General features: G+C 45.5%; 1 protein-coding gene across 1 annotated transcript in view; it reads left to right on the forward strand.

The window, feature by feature from the left end:
• The window catches only part of PRMT5 (protein arginine methyltransferase 5), a 1,996,504-nt gene that overhangs the window by 1,048,610 nt on the left and 927,816 nt on the right, over positions 1-20,078 (forward strand). The window contains exon 5 of the mRNA XM_044058013.1: positions 15,308-15,417. Coding sequence (XP_043913948.1) covers positions 15,308-15,417 — 110 coding nt within the window. The remainder of the gene's footprint in view (positions 1-15,307; positions 15,418-20,078) is intronic.

The raw sequence follows: 20,078 nt of genomic DNA on the forward strand, positions 1-20,078 counted from the left end.
TCTGTAATACATTTAGGAATAGGAGTGTTAAACAAAACTAAAGATTTTGAGAGTAAAAAATTATCTGTGAAAATTGCTTGTAAAAAGTGATTGTCTTTCCAGAACTTATTTAATTCTGTACAATCAAATACCATATGGGCCCAATCAGCATCAACTACATTATTACACCTCCAGCAGTTAACATTTTTCTTATTAGATTTGCTTAAAGAAAGTGGGGTTATAAAAGATCTATGCAAATATCTCCATGTGAAAATTTTCCATCTTAGTGAAGAAGTGGTTACAATCTTCTCCCATCTTCAGCATTGAACCTCTTCTACCTCTAACTTTTGGTGTACTTAAGTTTTCCATAAATGTTTCCATTTTTACTTTTTCTAGATTTCCACACTGCTATACTTTATATAAATTTTCATAACACTTCAGAAATATCTGTAATACCTCTACTGGATCTCTGGTTGTTTGTTTTTTCCTGTTATTGACTCTCTAAGTTTGGCAAAAACCCTTTCCATTTTCTGTTGCCCAAGTTGATGTGCTAAGAATTGTTGTGCTCTGGAATTATAATAAAAAAAAACAGTTGCTTAACAGCAGTCTTTCCAAACTCATGCATATTATTCGGATACTCACTTATTTTTTTCTATAGCACTGTGCAGTTGTGTACTCTGTGAGATATCCCTTATTCTGCATTACTTTAACATTTGTCAGTTCCTCTAAATAATTTATTTCTTAGGCAGATCTCATTTTTCTTTTATTTATATCCTATGTTTAAACTCCACATTCATTTTGTCCCACTTCCTGGCTATAAATTGTAATGAAATTTCTGTCTTCCCCAATAGTTCTCTAATAATTTCCAGTATCCAGTCCTTAAATCCTCTCTTTTTAACAGGTAGGTGGGGAAGCACATGTTAGGTTTACTTCAGTACTGTGCATTTTTAGCTTGTTAGCTTGTTTCTGACACATGATCTGAAATAGTCACTGGATGTGTGTTGAAAGTTTCAATTAAGTGCAATTTATGATTGTGAAGTAAAACTTTTGTCTAGTCTAGCCCAGTTTTTGTGCCTTGGAGAATAATATGCAAGTTCTCTGAGATCCTGCTACTGAATCCTTACCAAATATTTTCATAAATTTCTTCAGAAGTTTGCCCTGTTTTGTTTGTCCCCAGATACAGCCTTACAGTTGCAAATAAAGTTCCAGTCCTTTCCTGTAAGTAATATTCCCTGCTGAAAGCTGATTATTTTTTCCAAATAGTTTAAGCTCCGTAATAGCAGTTTTAGGTGGAATATAAATACATGCCAGCTTAATCCTCCAACCATGCCTGCAACCCCTTACTACCACAAGTCTGCCATTACTGTCTTTTTTTCTCTTCTGTCAGTATTAGAGCTTCTCCAACAGTATAAGTACTGTCCCTTTCTTTTCCTTTGTCCCTGATATTCTGCTGAATATCCACCCTGAAATCTGTTTATCAAGTTCACATGTTGACTTATTTTCAAATGTGTCCTGTAACACTGCTATATGCACTCCTTTTTTTCTTAATACATTTCAGTACTCTTTCCTTTTTGTCTGTACTTGTGAGGCCATTCACATTCCGAATCGTATGTTTAGTATAACCATTATGATATGAAGTGATTGTTACCAACTATATGCGACAGCTTTTTTAAATGTCTATTTCTAGTTTTTGTGTTACATGCACCCACTGTTTGGCAGGTTTAATCTCTTGTACAGTTGTTGCTTGTCATTTCTGTTTGGACTTGTCACATTTTACATGCCTTTCTATTGTAATGAAAACCCTTGGAAAAAAAAAAAAAAAAGCACACCCCCATAACCTATTAACTTAAAACAATCTCACAAAATTACGTACATCTTTAAATAATGAAGTTTAATCCTCCTGATAGGAACAGTTGTCCCAAATCCCTGATTACAGGATTTTAACCTTATTTCACCTTCCTGCTTTGTTTTGAATGGGAACATCTCATCTACAGTTGTTGTGTCTGTTTATTTCTGTTAGTCTGTAATAAAATGATTTTATATCTAGTGCAGATCTGGTAAGGTCCTTGCATTGCTTAGTTTGACTTTGTATGTAGCAGTTGTGGTACGAAATACTGAGGTACATCATCATTTGACTAGCTACACTAACAGTGTGCTTCACTGGTGTGTGAACTGAATGTTTCCTGAGAGATCTGTTTTTTCCTCTTATTGGAAGATAATGGATGCTGCAAGATAGTACAGTCCATACCTCTCAACTGTCACCAATTTTTACTTAAATTTTAGTTTTGTCCCTCTTGGTCTCCACCAAAACTGGTAACTTTTGATTAAAAGGTAGTGAATTAATAAATTACTACAAGACTTTTACTTCACAAAACTTATATTAATTCACATGTTCTTATTCTGTCCATCTCTGTCCCTGATTATTTCTGGATGTTTCCCTGATTTGTTGAGAGTTATGGTACAGTTTGTCTGCATTCTGAGTCTCTGTGCTCTGCAGGCTGTTTACAGCTTGAGCCTTGTTCTGTAGGCTGTCAGTGGCCCAGGCCTATGTGGGCTGCTAGCTTTCTGGGGCCAGTTGTTTGTTCTCAGCCTGAGTTGTATACCAGGTGGCTCTCTGCAACACAAGCCCTGTGTGTGGCTGTTTTAGTGCATGTGACCTGCAGCTCTGGCCTGAGTCTGTGTGGCCCAGTGGTATTCTGTGGCCTGAGTCTGTGTGGAATGCTGACTCTCTTTGACCCGAGTTTATGACCTGCTAGCTGTCTGCAGCTTTGGTAATATTGGCCTGCTCTGTGACTTACGTCTGTTGCAATATTCTTTACATGAGGGATCCTCTCCCATGGGTGACCTGACTTCTGACCAATATACAAGAGCTTTTATGGACTGCTAGTATGTGAGACATCACACAAATGTCTCGACTACGTCGGCCATTAAAGTGATGCCCGCACATACAATCCTTTAAAGGTTTATCTTCATAAGTGCGTTATGCACTTGTGCGACTTCACTTTGTGCGAAAGGAGGTTTGCAAAGTTGCAAAACCTCGACAAAACATTGTCAGAATGGGCGAATGCACATTGGCATTCGCTCATTGCAGATTCGACATTGTGGGTGCGGATTGCACTATAGTGGGGATTGGGAAATGATCCCATTCTCCACTGTAGTGTGATCTCGGAGTTGGTATATTAAAGTAAGGGGTGTGTGGGGAGTGCAGGGGGGCTTGCACCCTGCATTACAATGTGTCTTCGACATTTTAGTTTGAAAGTCAGCGAATCAGCTGTTTGATTTGCTGACTTTCGAAGTCCTGAGAATGTCAAAGTTTGAATTTCACACATTTTGTTCGCCCACATGGGCGATTGATATTGTACGTTATGACAATATGTAGGTAAACCTCCTCTGAACTTTTCTGCTGCAGTCTGAACACCATCTTCGATCATAATATCTGTTCACCTGAGTCTATTGCTGCTGGTCTGCTTTTCAGTTAAATGTCTCGTTGGGGTTTTTCTTTTGCTACTGCTTTCTGTTGTGAGGATTTCATGTCCTCCAGGAAAGGCAAGTGCCTATGTGGGAGATGGGATTCCACACAAGGATAACTACATCCTGTGTCTCTATTTTGTTTGGGGCCTATGCATGACTGTACATCTTGCTCTGTTTACCAGGCCTTCATCCCTAAGACACCACATAGACGTCTTTCATCCCTTTAAAATTTATTTAGAAAATCAGCGACTGAAGTGGTTAGCTAAGGGACATTGTGGAGGGTGCTTCTGGGACTTCTGTTGAGCCTGTGTCGAAGATGAAGGCCAAGAAGCTGGGGCCTGAATCTTCAGCTTTGCCTTCTGTCTCTGATGTTTCTCTTGAGGTCGATAAAGACCTGGAGGTCCGTCCAGAGCTTGTCTTGGGTTTTTTGGTGACTATCGCATTGGGCACCATCAAGGAATCTGCATTAGCATGCCCTCGGAGGCCATGAAGATCAATGCATTGGATGGTTAGGTGGAACCAAGGCTCATTATTTTGAAGGCCGTAGGGGGTACTCTCAGGTACTAGTCAGGGAGGATATTCCAACTAATATCGACTGCAGGCCTACGTCAGGTCCCTTCACTTTCAATCAGGCTGATGTCAGGTTAAAAAAGAAACAGAAAACCAAGCATATTTTTGTACATAAGACACCACAATCAGATTGGGAAACTTTTTTTTTCAAGAATTACTTAATGCACTCGTGGCTCTTAAGCCTCCTTCAGCTGATCCGGTTTCTCCTTCAACTTCTTCCCCACTCTAGAGTGTTAGGGTGCTGGAATCATCTGAGGATAAGGGTTCCTGTGGGTATGAATCTTTGGCCTATTCCACTCAAATTCCATCCTCGCGCGTCTATGCTTCCCTTGAGGAAGAGTCTAATGGGGCAGATTCTCCAGTAGAAGAGATCACATTTGGGGAAACTTTAGCTAAAATGAGGGAATTCTTTAACTGGGACTGCTCTCAGGTTTCTGATGTGTAGAAAAAATCTTATATTGTGAACTTCTACAAATGCATTCTCCTTTCCATTCTGCTGTACCTCCAGTCTTACCAGCCTTTTTTTGGATGATTTTTCTTCAGCGTCTAAGGTCCCAGACTCTCAGGCCCCTGCCCCTAAAAGGCCTGATCAGGTCTTGTAAAGTGGCAGAAGACTAATTTCTTTATAGATGTCCTTCAGCAGATCCTGCAGTGGTTTCCATTACTTCTGACAAAACTTAAGACTATTGCCATCTACCAAGCTTCTCCCTTTTTTGATAAGGAGAGCAAGACTATGGAAAGACTAGGGAAAATAAAGTTTATACTTCTACTACCTTAGCTTTCCGTGCTGTAAATTACCAAACCCATATGACTAGATATGCTTATGGCTCTTCTTTCTCAAGTCTCTCAAGCAGTTTCTCACCTCCCAGCCTCTGATGTTAAAAAACATCAGGCGATGTCTGTTTTAGGACCTTCTTCTCAGGTAGCTCGCTACTCCATTAAATGCGGCTGTGATGCAACAAAAGCATCTTCTAGGGCAGCTGCATCTGGCTGTGTTCTTACGAGGTACTCATGGTTGAGGCTTCAACCACTTCCAGATGATATCAGAGCAAAACTAATGGATGCTACTTTAGACAACAGTGCTTTGTTTGGGACTGGAGCTGCAGATTTGTTTACATCTTTGCAGGAGAAAGGCAAGGAACTACAGGACTTAAAACATTTCTTTGTTTTGCCTGCTACCAAATTTCAGAGGAATTATCCCTCAAAGACTTCCTTTGATAGAAAACAAACTTGACTGCTCACTTCCAAAGACAAAAAAAGGGGTAGGAGAGCTTCTCAGTCTAGGCCTTCTTAGCCAGTTCCTGCCCAGGTGCAGCCCTTTCCAGACAAGCCAGGTAGTCTGTGACTACCACACTCGCATCTCAGTTTTGTTCCTCCTTTCTCTACGTATTTCCCTGCCTATTCCAGTTAGGGAAACTATTACTCAAAGCTCAAGGGTTCTTCTATTATCAAACGAGGGTAATTCATGATCTGGAAAACTCTTCCTCTATTCATGAGCATTCCACAACCACCCAAGACCAACTGCATCTTCTTCCACAGGTACTTCAATAGTTACTACATCAGGGAACAGTTCAAGATGTTCCTGCACCCCTCAGGGAAAGAGGATTTTACTCCAGGATGTTTCTTGTACCCAGAAAAGCGGGCCCATGGAGACTCATTCTGGATCTTTCTCACCTCAATACTTCTCTGAAAGTTCCTACCTTCCACATGCTGTCCTTGCAAACCTAGTTTCCTCTTATTCTAACTCAGGCTTACATGGCCTGTCTGGACATCAAGGATGCTTATCTTCACTTTCCATTCATCCCCTTTACAGGAAATTTTTACATTTCTCTATTGCTTCCTTGAACTTTCAGTTCTCAGCTTTGCCCTTTGGTCCTTCCACTGCCCCAGGAGTATTCACAAAATACCTCACTCCAGTCATTGCTTACTGCAGACTTCAGGGCATCCAGGTTACTCTTACATGGATGATCTTTTTCTATCTCCTTGCCCAGAGACCCTGGAACAAAATATACAGTTCACTATTTCAAAGGTTGGGGTTCACAATAAATGGTCTTTTCTTTCCCTCTCACAAGACCACATCTTCCTGAGGTGCAGGTGCAGACAGATATGCTGGCGTCTCTGTCTCCTCCAAAAGTTCAATCTCTCATTTCCTACTTCCAGAGTAAGTCGTCTTCTTCTCCTCTGACAGCAGGGGAATTTTTCAGGTTCCTAGATTTCATGGCATCCACCATTCCCATGCTGCCTCTGGGCAAACTTCAAGAGGAAGTTTCAGCAGTACCCGAAATCAGTTTGAATGCAGCATGCACATCCACTGTAGTTTGTGGTTCCTCTTCTCCCTTGTCTCAAACAGGAACTCCTTTGGTGGATTCATCAGATTTCCCTGGATCCCGGCCTTCCTTTGTATTTTTCTATTCCCACTCAGGAATTGTTTGCAGACTCCTCCGACTTAGGATGGGGAACAACCTTTGGTCTCCTCCTCAAAATCAAAGAGATGAGAGCTCTCATTTTAGCTCTTCAAGCTTTCCATCCTGTTTTCCATCCAAGACTATAAAACTGTTTACAGACAACACCACAGTTCTCTGGTATGTAACAAACGAGGGGATGAAGTCATACTTGCTGTGCAGGTCAGCTCTCATGGCTTGGGAACTGGCAGTTCAGTACCAGGCGACTCTTCAGGCAGTTTATATCTCCTCCACTCAGAACTCTACAGCAGACAATCTGAGCAGATCCTTGACTCAATCCCATGAATGGATGATTCACAGGGATGTGTTTCTGGATATTGTTCACCAGTGGGGTACTCCTCATGTAGATCTGTTTTCCTCCCCTCTGAACAGACAACTTATTTTTTGTGCCAGAGTCCCAGGTCTTCTGGTTTGGAAGTTTGACGCCCTAACACTTTCTTGGAGGGGGATGTTTCTTTATGCATTTCTTCCCTTTTCTCTCATTCGTTAAGTCCTGTTCAAGGTTTGGCAGGACAAACCAAAAATCTTGCTGGTGACTCTCTTTTGGCTAAGACAGCATTGGTTCCCTCTTCTGCATTTAGCCAAGGGCAGTCATCATGTTACCTCACAGAGTGGACCTTCTGCCACGGGACAAAGGATCTCTTATACATCCACATCTGTCAACTATGCAGGTGATAGGCTTTTGATGCCTTTTTTCTGAGGATGTGTTTAGGGTACTGCAGGAGGCCAGAAAACCCAATATTAAGAAAGGTTTTCTATTTGGTGTTATTCACACAACCTGGATCCACTGTCTGTGGATGTTTTATTGGTTCTTTCATACTTGTTAGTTATTCAATCATGGTTTGGCTTACTTCTCAGTGAAAGTTCATTTGCTAGCTATTTCTGCCTGTCTGCTTTTGTCACCCCCTTTGGCTTCTAAGTTAGAGGTTAAACCCTTTCTCTTAAAGGTGTCCTTCACATTAGACCTCCCAGGAAACCCGTTCCTCCTCCTCGGGATTTTTTCTTTGTTTTGGAGAAGCTGACTGTGGCTGTATTTGAGCCTGCAGCTACAGCTTTCTTGCAACATTGTTCTTGGAAAACTGTTCTCTTACTAGCTTTGACTTCTGCAAAAAGGGTATCTGAGCTTCAAGCCTTAATGACTTCCCCACCTTTTCTGATTTTCTATAAGGACAGGGTCTCTTTGCGTATTAACCCTTCCTTTATGCCCAAGGTGGGTGAGTTGTTTCTTAGCCAGTCTATTCATTGCCCACCTTTTTTTCCTTTTCCACAATCCTCTAGTGAGAGGATTTTACACACCTTGGATGTGCATGGACAACTCAGCCTTAGTTTTATCCAAATAAAATCCATCAGGAAATCTGATCAGTTTTTTTTTTCATCCCAGTGCTCTGGGATTGCTCTTTTCCAAGCAGATTATTTCCTTTTGGATTTCAAAGGGTATTTCTTTTTGTTATGGTTTCCATGGGAAGTCCCTCCATTTTCATGTTAAGGCTCATTCTGCTAGGGGCTTTGGCTTCTTCAGGTACTTTCTTTAAGGGTTTAGATACAGATTCCATTTTTTTAGAAGTGGCTACTTGGACTTCTGTATATAACTTCAACAAGTATTACAAATTGGATGGTATCTCCAGATCTAGAGATGTTTTGCTAGAGCCATTCTTCATGGTTTTCTAGAGAGGTCTTGTGGTCCTTCCTCCTCAGCTTTGTACTATCTCATGTAAAGAATACTGCAACATTAGAATAGAAGGGCATAGAATAGTTGTGCAAAATCTTAACATAACCATTGATGTCCTCTTTTATGTTGCAGTATTCTGCCCCTCCCTCCTTCCCTCTTGTGCTTGCTTTTCTTCTGGATGTCTGATAACCTTGTTTCCATAGGCTGGTGTTCCTCCTTGGACATTCAGTTCTGAGGATTGTATATGCAGATGTCACTTTTGTGGCAGACGTACTCCTAAGCCTTTCATGCAACGTCTCATACTAGCAGTGCTTAAAAGCTCTTGTATATTGGACGGACGTTGGGTCACCCATGGCAGAGGATCCTTCATGTAGAGAATAATGCAGCACAGAAGAGAAGGAGATCTATGGTTATGGCAAAACTTTACACAACTGTTCTATATAATGTGATGCTTTTGTGAGAGGAGCTACTTACTCCACCTTAGTTTGTTTAACGGCTGCCCATGGAGAACCTGTAGATCATGCTTGGCAGGTTTCCTCATAGGCAAATTTCTTGTTAGACTTTGCATGTAAGATTGAGTTTTTCTTACTGCAACAAGTTATGGCCTGGAGTGAGTAGAGAGCATGCTTTTTCAACTATATTTTTGGTGGGCTGTTACTGAGTTGTTGACAGTGTTGCTGTAGAAGTCCATGTTGGGAGTAAGCTTAGGAAGCAGATTCTATGGGCTAAGCACAACTGTACCACCTGCTGAAAAAAAATTATCTGAAGTAGTTTACTTCATTTGTTCTTCAACCTGTGGGTCCTCGGATCCACATCAGATCTGACACGGCCACATCTTTGTAGCGATTTTCTTGTAGGCTTTACTATCCTTACTCCCCTCTTTTCTTTCCTCATAGTGTGTTAGTGTTACTTTTGGGTTGGCTGAAGCATGACGGACGCCCCAAAGCCAGGTTTCAAAAGGTGCACAGAGTGTGGCCATAAGCTTTCCCCAGCGGATGGCCACATTCTGTGTGTGGTTTGTTTGGGGGTGGCTCACCTCCAGTCCTCCTGTCCTATTTGCACTGGGTTTAAACCCAGAGCACTTAAGGACAGGTGGGACAAACTGATCATTAAGGGCCTGTTGCCCTCCTCTGCTGGGACTGAGGTCCCACCTTCCCCTGCTAAGAAAGCAGCAGCTGCTGCTTCGTCTTCCCCTTCCTCGGCCTCTGGGACTCACCCTCCCGCCAAGAGGCCTGGGGAAGGGGATAAAGCCAAGAAGGACCAGCCTTGCAACTGCTCCCTTGACTGCTTGTCAGAGGCCAGCCCCCCTGCCGAAGGTTAAGCCTGTTTCCAGGCTTGTGACACCTCTGCTCAGGTCCCCTATGTTCTCCCCTGAGCTCGAGGGTCAAGTTAGCCGGTCGCCCCCTAGGCCCTCTCCCCACCCGCTTTCCCGGCCCACTTCAGTGGCGTCCTCCCGCTCTACCTGGAGCCTATGTGAAGTGGAGATGGACAAGATGATGCAGAGGTTTATCTGCCCTCAAATCCAGATGGGGGTCTTAACCAGGGCCTTCTCCCACCGGAGTGGGTACCTTCCAGCCAGTATTTAGATGCATCACTTCTTCTCTGATCTAACCTGGGGTTTTGGAGTTGCTGGATCCGAGGATGGTCTGAGTCGAGGGATTGGCGCCGATGGTACCCTGTACCTCAACGCTTTTCAGTGTCTTGAGTGTGTTGGATCCGAGCTCTTGGAGCCATAGCCTCTGGTTCAGACCGGAGGGAGTGCTCTCTGCTCCGAGCTTGTTGGAGAGAAGCATTCCCCTCGGTGTCTCTGCTCCACCTCCGCGGTTGGATTAAAGGGGAGCAGCTTCCGCTAGTTCAGCCCAGAAGGTCCATTTCCCCCTCTGCATTTGACATGGGGTGGCGAAAGCCAGGGTACATTTTTTGTCTAGGCTTGTATGGGCCCTAGGGCCGATAGCCTAGTACCTACCTATGAACCTATGGTGGAGAGGGTTCTCGCAGGGTTGAGGCCTCTGGCTATTTTGTCTTCAGAGTCTGTCTGGACCCCCCTGGCCTTGAGTGCAGGTCCGACCATCTTGCCCTCTCTGGGACGGCCCGTAGCCGTAAGTGCCCCAGGATGTTCCAGCCTTGGAACAACCCGCTTGCGAGACCTCCCCCAGATGGTCCCCCGAGGACCCCCCCTGCAGGCGTACGTGTAAAAGGAGGCACTTGGACTCTCCTCCAGAGTCACTCACCAAAGACACGGACCTGGATAAAGGGGAAGGTTTCCCAAGATCACCCCTGAGGATGGCTCCTTTGGAGACATCATGGAGATCCTCCACCAAAGAGGGGGAATGGTCCATCGCAAAATCGACCTCTGACGAGTCTGTGTTTCTGGATGCATTTGGCTTGGGGCCATCTACCTCTTGGGTGTCCCTTCCTGCTGATCCACTTGTGGATTTGATAACATGTAGGGTGTGGAAGGAGCCAGACACCATAGATCCAATACCGAAGCACCCTGACAAAGTTTTAAGCCCTCCCGCGGACAAGTTACTCTGGCACAAGGGCTCCCCTGTAGATGCTGTGCTGGTGGCGGCGGCCACCAAGAAGGAACTTGCTCAGGAGAGTTCCAGGGTCCATCTGCCTGACCGAGAGTCGAGAATGTTGGATCGTTTTGGGAAGCAAGTTTATGCTTCAGCGACCTTCTGTGTGAGGGCACTGAATTACATGGCGCACATTATTCGGCTCCAGAGAGATCTGGTCAAGGAAGTCACGGATTCGACCCCAGGGTCCATGTCGGCAGAGGACAGGAAGACATTCTATGCATGAATGGCCACCCTAAAATCTGTAGCCAACATGTCTGTGCGTTTGCTCTCCCATGCCATAGAGGGAGCCGCATGGTTGGCGGGGTCAGGTGTTGCCATCCGGCACCACGCCTGACTCCACGTATGTCAGTTCTCAGAGTGCTTCTAGGCATCTTTTACCAATGCCCCTTATGATGATTCTTCCCAATTTGGGAAGACAGAGAGACTTTGGTTCAGAGCAAGAAGGACGGGAAGACACCGTCTGCCATCGGGATCTGCTTTCACTGCCTCAAAGGTCCTTTTCCAGGAACCAGTGAGGCTAGAAAAAGATGTGGTTCTGCAAGTCTCGGGTGTTTTCCTGGGAAGCTCAGGACTCTGCCTTCCCCCAGAGGCAGAGGGGGATATGACAGATGCCACCCTAGAGGCAGAGGGGTCCTAGGAATTTTGGGTCCTGAGAACCTTTCTCTGATAAACCCAGACAGTAACCTTGAGGGGTTGCCTGGCTGTCCATCTCTGGAGGCAGTCGGGGGTCGCTTGTCGCTTCACCCACTAACATGGGAGTCCATCACTACAGATCAGTGGGTGGTGCGAGTCATGTCCAGAGGATATTTCGTTCCTTCAATGATGTTTCCCCATCCAACAAAGCCCTCCTGGACGTCCCACCCATGCAGTGGGAGGAAGCAACAGTGCAGGTAGACTGACTGCTTAGAAAATGAGTCATCCAACCGGTCCTCCCAGACCAGTTCAGATCCAGGGTTTATTCCAGATTCTTATTGGTGCAAAAAAAGACTGAGTACCTCAGACCAATATTGGATCTGTCCAAATTGAACCTGTCAGTAACCAAGACAAAATTCCAGATGGTCACGATTCAGTCTGTCCTGCCTTATCTACAGGACAGAGACTGGATGTGCTTTATTGACCTCCAGGGTGCGTGCTATCACATCAAGATGGACAGGTGCTTCTGGAGGTTCCTTCGCTTCCGGCTGGGAGCCAATCATTACCAATTTCGAAACCTCCCTTTTGGTCTCACCACAGCCCCCCGGGTGTTTACCAAGGTAATGGCAGTAGTAGCGGCTCACCTGAGGCTTCAGGGCATTCAGATCTTTCCATACCTGGATGATTGGCTCTTTACTGCCCCCTCAGAGCATCTAATATGTCAGGCCAGGGACTCCTTCCTTCAGCTAGCCAACAAGTTGGGCATTACGATTAATATGAACAAATCTGCTCTTCACCCAGCTCAGATTCCAGATTTCATTGGGGCATGGCTGAACAAAATGCAATCGAAGGTGTTCCTCACCTCAGACAGGATACGCAGCTTGAGGTTACACGTCTTACACATTCTTCAGACCCATTTACCAACAACCAAAGCAGTGTTAAAGGCTCCAGGTTTTATGGCGGCCATGGTAAATCTTCCTGTAGCATGCCTTCATATGACGGTACTGCAGTGGACACTGGCGGTTCAGTGGTCACTGTTAGACCTTCCTTTGTCTTTTCCAGTGAGAATTTCAAAACCGTGCAGGGACTCCCTTTGGTAATGGATTCAGACCCCAGATCTCCTCAAGGGGCATCCTTTTCAACCGCCTTTACCTCAAACCACGATGACCATGGATGCCTCCCTACTAGGGTGGGGGTGGGGGCACTGCTCAGGAAGGACAGTCCAAGGCATATGTGGTCCCCTTCTGAGACCTATCTGCACATCAGTGTTCTAGAGGTTAGTGATTCTTCCGTTGGAAGCCCAATAATGCTCATCTTCCTCTGGGAATGGTTGCATTTCAGACGGACATTGTCAGTGGTCTGGTATATCAACAAACGAGGGGGAACCAGATTTTATCCCTTATGTCGAGAGGTCATGAGAGTGTGGGAATGGGCAATCTCCACCCGGCAGTGTTCTGGTGGCACTGCGCATCCCGGGACGGTCCAGCATTCTAGCGAACAGGCTCAGCAGATCTATCCCGATTCCTTACGAGTGGTCTCTGAAGCCTCCAGTAGTGGAGCAGATCCTCCTAGAGTGGGGTCGTCCTTGGTGCCATCTCTTCGCTTCTCCTTCCAATGTGAAATGCAGCGAGTTTTTTGTTCTGAACCCCCCACTGGGGGAAGCCCCCAGAGATGCTCTGATTCATGCTTGGCCTCTTGGGCTTCTTTATGCATATTCTCCTCTTCCCCTCATGTTGAAGTTTCTACAGAAAGCCCGAAGGCTGGGGAGCACTGGGAATCCTCATCGCCCCATTCTGGCCTCGACAGGTTTGGTTTCCTTTACTCAGGTCTCATCTAGTTGTCCCACCATGGACCTTAGATCCAGTCCTGGATCTGTTTTCACATCCCTCTAGGATTCCTCATCCAGATCTGGACAGTCTGAAGCTCGCTGCTTGGCTGCTGCGGTCTCCATGATTCTTAGGACTCCTGGTCTGTTATCTCCTGTCAAGTCTATTCTGGTGGCGGCTCATAAATCTTCTACCAGAAAAGTTTATTGCAGTAAATATAAACGTTTTTCTATATGGGCCATTCAGAGGTCTTTGGATCCTTTCACTGCACCGCTTTCGGCGATTTTAGATTTTCTAGCTAGCATTTTTCATCAGGGCACTAGTTTCTCAACGGCGAAAGTCCAACTAGCTGCCATTTCTAATTTTCATGTTTGGGTAAACGTGTCTTCATTGGCTTCCTCTAAACTTTGTAAAACTTCTCAAAATTGCTTTTCTTCTCAGACCCCCGGTTAAGGACCCGATTCCTCCGTGGGACCTCACTTTGTTGTTGCAGGCATTGCTTTCTCCTCCCTTTGAGCTTGTGGCATCTGCGGATCTACAATTTGTGACCTGGAAAACTGCCTTCTTAGTTGCCATTACGTCTGCTAGAAGGGTGTCTGATCTTTAAGCTCTTTCTATCAAAGTCCCTTACATGATCTTTCACAAAGATAGTGTCACTACACACTAACCCGTCCTTCTTTCCCAAAGTAGCTTCAGAAGCCAATATTAATCAGATTATTAATTTACCAGTTTTTTTTTCTGAACTACCAGAACAAAGGGGAATACAAATTACATTTACTGGATGTACATAGGCAGTTGAGGTTTTATCTGCACAGGACTAAACCTTTCCGCAAGTCTGATCTGCTTTTTGTATCCTATGCCCAGTCCTTCTTGGGTAAACCTGTCTCAAGTGACTATTGCTCGCTGGATTTCACAATGCATTGGCTGGGCTTACTCAGATAGAGATTTGTCTCTTCCAGGAAAAGTGAAAGCTCACTCGACCCGATCTGTGGGTGTCAACGACCCTTTGGTCTAGGGTCTCTTTGGATATTTGTTCAGCTGCTATGTGGGCCTCATCTCACCTTTTATTTCTCATTATAAACTGGATTTGGTCTCCAGGAGTAGAGCATCCTTTTGGCTCTGCGGTGCTCTAGAATATACTTCCATAAGGGCCTCCCAAGAGTCTGGTAGCTGGGGACTCTGTCCCACAGGTTGAAGAACAAATGAAGTAAACTACTTCAGATAAAGAAGTTATGTACTCGCCATAATGTTGCATTTGAGTAGTTCTACTTCATTTGTCTTCAACCATTCCCCCTCCTCCTTCCCCCTAACCTTATCCTTTGGGATACGATATGTCCTTTGTACCAGACAGTTATTGTTGGTATCTTTGGTTCTGTCAGGGTTAAAGTTCTTTTGTAATGTTTGTGTTGGAGGATAAGGTGTCTTTGGGTCAGGTAGCGGATACCTGTTAGGCAGCAAGCTCTGTCTGAAGGGAGACAAGGCCATTATGTGTAAGGGGAGGAGCATGGAGCTCGGAGCCGTAGCTGGAAAATGCGGCCGTGTCTGATCCGATGACCCACAGGTTGAAGACAAATGAAGTAGAACTACTGTGATGGAACATTATGGTGAGTACATAACTTCTTTTTCATGTTCGTTTGGAAAGTTTGGCTTTGAGTTCTGGAGCCATAGCAAGCTGGAAGTGACTGAAAGAAGTGAAGGATGTCACTCTGCTATATCACTTAATTGGCAGAATGCATTGTGGGGATGGGGGGATATTTGAAAATGGAAGAAGACATTCACATTAGCAGAGAAGTCACCAGGATGTAGCAGCAGTGGTCTTTCTTGGTATGTTTTCCACACACTGCAAAATCACACTGGTCTTTAAAGTGGATTGCCCTTTTTGAGGAGGGAAGAGTGATTCTCTTTCCTTTACTGTAGGACTCCTAGGAGGTGTCTTAACTTGGTTGTTGAAATGTGGAGGAGACAGTTGAAATAGTGCATGTTTGGGAGCATGGCTAAAGAGAACTCCTAGGGTGATTGTGGGTTATTACCTTTCTGGTGTGTATCAGTGATCTTAGTTTCATGATTTTCTTTTTTTTTTTTTTTTTTTTTTTTTTTTTTTTTATAACTCTGCAGTTTTGGATGCGTGTACCACTCTTAGCAACTGAGGACTTAAGAGATGATATTATTGAAAATGATCCCATTGATAAACAAGAAGATGAAGAAGATGAAAGGACGTGGTTATGGTATAGAATGTTAATGTTTTATCTGCATTCTCTTGTTTTGCTGTTAACTGTTCCTTTCTAGAGATGGTTACTTACAAAACCAGTCCATTTATTTTCCCAAAATTACGGAAAGAAAGTTCCTTTAAGTTATTTTGCATATTTAACTGATACTCCCTTGATTTTTAGGACCAGTTAAACAAAGGTACTGCAATACAGTTCTTGCTTGCAGTGCTACTCAGTGCTTAGTGTTTGAACTTTGTCTTTTCCTGAACTGTACTTGTGTGCTAGCTCCCAGTTATTCACTTTGGCAGCTAGTCTTTTAATCTTTTTCCTAATTGTGTGAGAGGTAGGCTATAGGCTGGGTTCCTATTGTATAATCAGACGGAATTCTTCGAATGTGTCTTGATTGAACTTGAAAGCACGAAACAGCAAAATAGCGAAACTGCATATAAGCGATTTCTTTCCATGGAAAAGAAATCGCTTGGTCGTCTCTGTTACTTTGTCATTTTCCTCACTGTATTGCAATCTCGGAGTTTGTATATTTAAGTAGGGGAGTGGGGGGGACGAGGCAAACCCCCCCCCATACTTTGTTATGTATTGAAGTTTTTATTTTTATTTATTTTTTGTGGAACAACGATCCCGCCCCCGCCCCCCGGAAAAAAAAATCGCTGTTCCAAGTGTTCGGGATTGTAAGCTTTCGCTTACATGGGGTCGATTAAATCAGTGTTTACTTTAAGCATTCGCAGATTTAATATAGACCCTATAGGCTTTGGTAGTCTATTTACAAAAAAAAAAAAAAAAAAACAAAAACAAAAAAACACTGCTTGCCCAAGCAAGCGAGTCTATCCATTATTTGTATCTTGGCTGGGTAAGTTGTAGGCACACCAGTTAGTAGTCCCAGGCTTTACTATCTCCATATTGCACCCCTGATAAAAATACTGTACATATCACTAATGCATTCTTGATTTTGGTATTTGACTTCCATAATCAGTTAAGCAATAATTTACTAAGGAACAGTTTCTCTGCAGCATAGAACATACTGCAAAACCAAGCAGTTTTTTGTTGATAAACACAAAATGACATATTTGTGCATCATAAAGTAAAATCTTTTTGGGAACACTTTGTTCATCTGGCATTATTTCTTTGGTGGAGGTATGGTTCCTACAAATTACTCTTGATTTGTTGGTTCATTCCTCTGCTGTCTGATTTATCTGTCATTGTTGTCTCACCTTTGTTTTTTTCTGAAGGAGATTTCCTTTTTTGATTCTTTTTTTTTTTTTTTAATCATTTTCTTCCCCAAGCTGTCTAGCCTGTTCTCAAGCTGTATATATTGATGTTATGTGATCCTATCTCGCCTACATTCTGACTGATGGGTTCGGAGCCGATCCTCGGCTCCGACTCGGCACGCTTATGCCAAAGTGCGAAGTCTCTTATTGGCTGAGCTTACTATATCCCAGGATGCACCACTACCAGTCCCCCAGATCTCGTTTGCCGCTATCAAGCAAAGACGTGGTCTCGAGCTGGCTGAGCTAAGTAGTGTTTTTCACTTACTTTCCTGTCAGGGAATTCCTAGATTTTCAACAAAAAAGCTGTTTTAATGGCTATTTAGTCTTTTTGTGTATGACTGATATTGTTTGTGAAGTATTTGTGTGGTGATTGCGCCTTTTTTTCTGACTAGAGGCTTCCTTTCAGTGAAGGGCCTTCCCCTGTCAGTTACTTAGCCTTCAAGTTCAGTTTTGTATTTAAGGATTCTTGGATCCTGCCTAGTTTCTTCTTTGTGGACAGTTCTTGGTTAAAAAAAAAAAAAAAAAGAGAGAGAGAGAGAAAAGTTTTTCTCTGTGGTAATTAGTGTGTTTTATTTTCGGCTGTTACTCTTGATTGGTTGCCATAATGTCACAGGCTCCTAGGCCTTCTGGTTTTAAGAAGTGCACTAAGTGCAGCTTCAAAATGTCTATTACAGATGACCACTCTCTCTGTGTGTATTGTTTGGGCGCCAAACATTTGCAGGAGTCCTGTAGTGTGTGTCACGCGTTTTCCTCGAGGGTCCTCCAAGAGAGGAAAAATAAACTTATTTTAAAAGGCCTTATTAAACCCTCATTTGAAGAGGCATTAGCTTCCTCTCCTTCTCCTGCTAAAAAGAAAAGGGCGTCTGCTCCGACCAGTCCATCGGAACCGACCGCCAAAAGACATAGGCAGGCTTCTCCTTTGGCTCCACGGACTTCGGAGCCGAGGGCGGAACGGTCTGCCTCGATGCCTCCAGCCTCGACTCCTCTGGGTTCGGAGCCGACGGCTGGGGCATCGAGAGGCGGGTCACCTTCATCGGCTCCACTGATCTCGGAGCCGATGAAAGTCATCCGCTCAGACACTTCCTCCTCGGCGCCGAAGCCCTCTTCGGCACCGATGGAAATTGGTTTGGACACTCCTTCGGCGCCGATAATTGTCGAGTCGATTCGGAGCCGGTCCCCTAGTCCCTTGGAGCCGTTGGAGAGGCCTACTCGGACCCATTCGGTCTCTTCCAGGTAATCAAGGATGTCAGAATCGGACATAGACAGGGTGCTCCAAAGACTGTTCCAGTCCCCAGTCTTTCAGAAATTTGTTTCGGCTCCGACCCACTTGGCTTCGGAGCCGATAGCCCATTCCTTTGCCATTCCTCCTCCAACCGCTTCGGCTCCGTCGGAGCAGGTGCTGATGGAGCCAGTGGAGATCCTAGGGTCGGCTCCGACCCTTACTCCAACCCCGGCCTTCGGGTCCGAGTTTAGCACACGGACTTCTTCGGCCGGACCCAGGGGTGACATTTCGGGACCAATGCTGTTGGTTCCAAGCCTCCCTCTCGGTGCTTCGGCCGCGGGACTTCCGTCTGCTATCATGGCTCCGGGGACCGGACCCTCCCAGGATTCTGGGGGTCCGGCTTTCAGAGCTATGAGGAGTGCCTTGGCCAAGTCTTCTTCGGCCATCTCTACGGCTTTACCGGCACTTCCCTGGGCATGGAGACTGGGTCTTTGGCAGTTCCCCTGTCTCTAGACAGCGGAGCCCCGGGGCCTGAGGTTACCCCCACTGGGGGTTCCCCTCCTCCTGAGGGTCTTTCGGAGTTGTCTTCGGAGGAGCCCCCAAGGAAGAGATCGTGCAAGAGGAAGCACGTGGACTCCCTTGATGAGTCTCTTACATCGGACACTGACCTTGATGATGCGGAGGGGTCCCCTAAGTCGTCCTCGGATGATGTCTCATTTGCAGACATTCTAGAGATCCTTAAGCAACGAGGCGGCTGGAATTCCAAACCCCCCTCCGCTGATGAGTCGGTGTTCCTCAAGGCCTTCGGGGCTCAGCCCTCCGCCTCCTGGGTGTCTCCGCCCTTCGAGCTCCTGGATTTGGTTTGTCGGAGGGCGTGGGAACATCCAGATACTGTGGAACCAGTGCCTTCTCGCCCTAACAAATTTTTGTCTGCCCCACCCGAGAAGGAGTTCTTAAAGGCGTGGCTGTAGATGCCATGGTGGTGGCATCTGCTACCCAGAAGGCGTGGCAGAGGCTTCAGCGTCCGTCCATCCTCCTAATAAGGAGTCTAGGAGCATGGACCGCATGGAAGCGCACCCTGACTTCAGCGGCCTTTACTCTGAGGTCCCTGAATTATTTGGCACATTTCACCAGACTACAGAGGGATCTGGTCAAGGAGCTCTCAGACTCCCTCTCAGGTAACCTACCTGAGCAGCTAGCCCAGTCGGTTAGCTCTCAGTTGGCTATCCTTACCTCGATTTCTAACTCGTCCATGAGGCTCATTTCATATGCGGCCGAAGGCGGCAGAGCGGCAGGCACAGGCGTGGCTCTACGGAGACAAGCCTGGCTCCGTTTGTGTCATTTCGCGGAGGCCTTCAAGTCTTCCTTTGCCGACGCTCCCTTTGTTGGGTCCTCTTTGTTTGGACCCAAGGTAAAAGACACTCTTACCCGCTGTGAGCAGGAGGGGAAGACTTTATCTGCCGTAGGAGCACGTTATTCCACTCCCTTTCGGCCTTATCCCAAGGCTAAAAGAGGAGGGAAGATGTGGTTCCGCAAATCACAGAAATTCTTTCCTCAACAGCAGGAAGATTCCCTTCCAGAGGCAGAGGACGGGAAATTTTTCTGGGAGACGCCGTCCCAGAGGCGGCAGAGGCCCCCGCAACACTGGAGACCGCGAGTCCTTTCGTGGCTCTTCAGCCTCCCACACTCCATGAGGGATTGCCCGGCTGTGCTGCTCGAGCCAGTCGGGTGCCGTTGCCAAGCACGTAAAAGCCTGGGAGTCTATTACTCAGGACAGATGGGTGCTTAGGATTATTGCCGGAGGTTACACCATTCCCTTCACACACTCACCCCCACCGTCCAAAAAATCCCGGACCCACCACCCAGTCAAAGGGAAATTGCAGCCGTAGAAGCTTCAAAGCTGCTAGAAAAAGGAGTCATCCAACCGGTCCCCACAGACCAGATCGGATCCGGAAATTACTCAAGGTTCTTTTTAGTGCCAAAAAAGACAGGGGACCTGAGACCCATTTTGGATCTCAGCAAACTAAACCAGTCCGTCATGAAGTCCAAATTCAATGGTCACGTTACAATCCATTCTCCCGTTGTTGGAGAAAGATGTTTGGATGTGCTCCATAGATCTCAAGGGCGCCTATTATCACATACCGATACATCAGGCGTCCAGGAGGTATCTGCGC

This window comes from Protopterus annectens, chromosome 16.part0, assembly GCF_019279795.1.
Source record: "Protopterus annectens isolate FY-2018-M chromosome 16.part0, PAN1.0, whole genome shotgun sequence".
Lineage (NCBI taxonomy): Eukaryota > Metazoa > Chordata > Ceratodontiformes > Protopteridae > Protopterus > Protopterus annectens.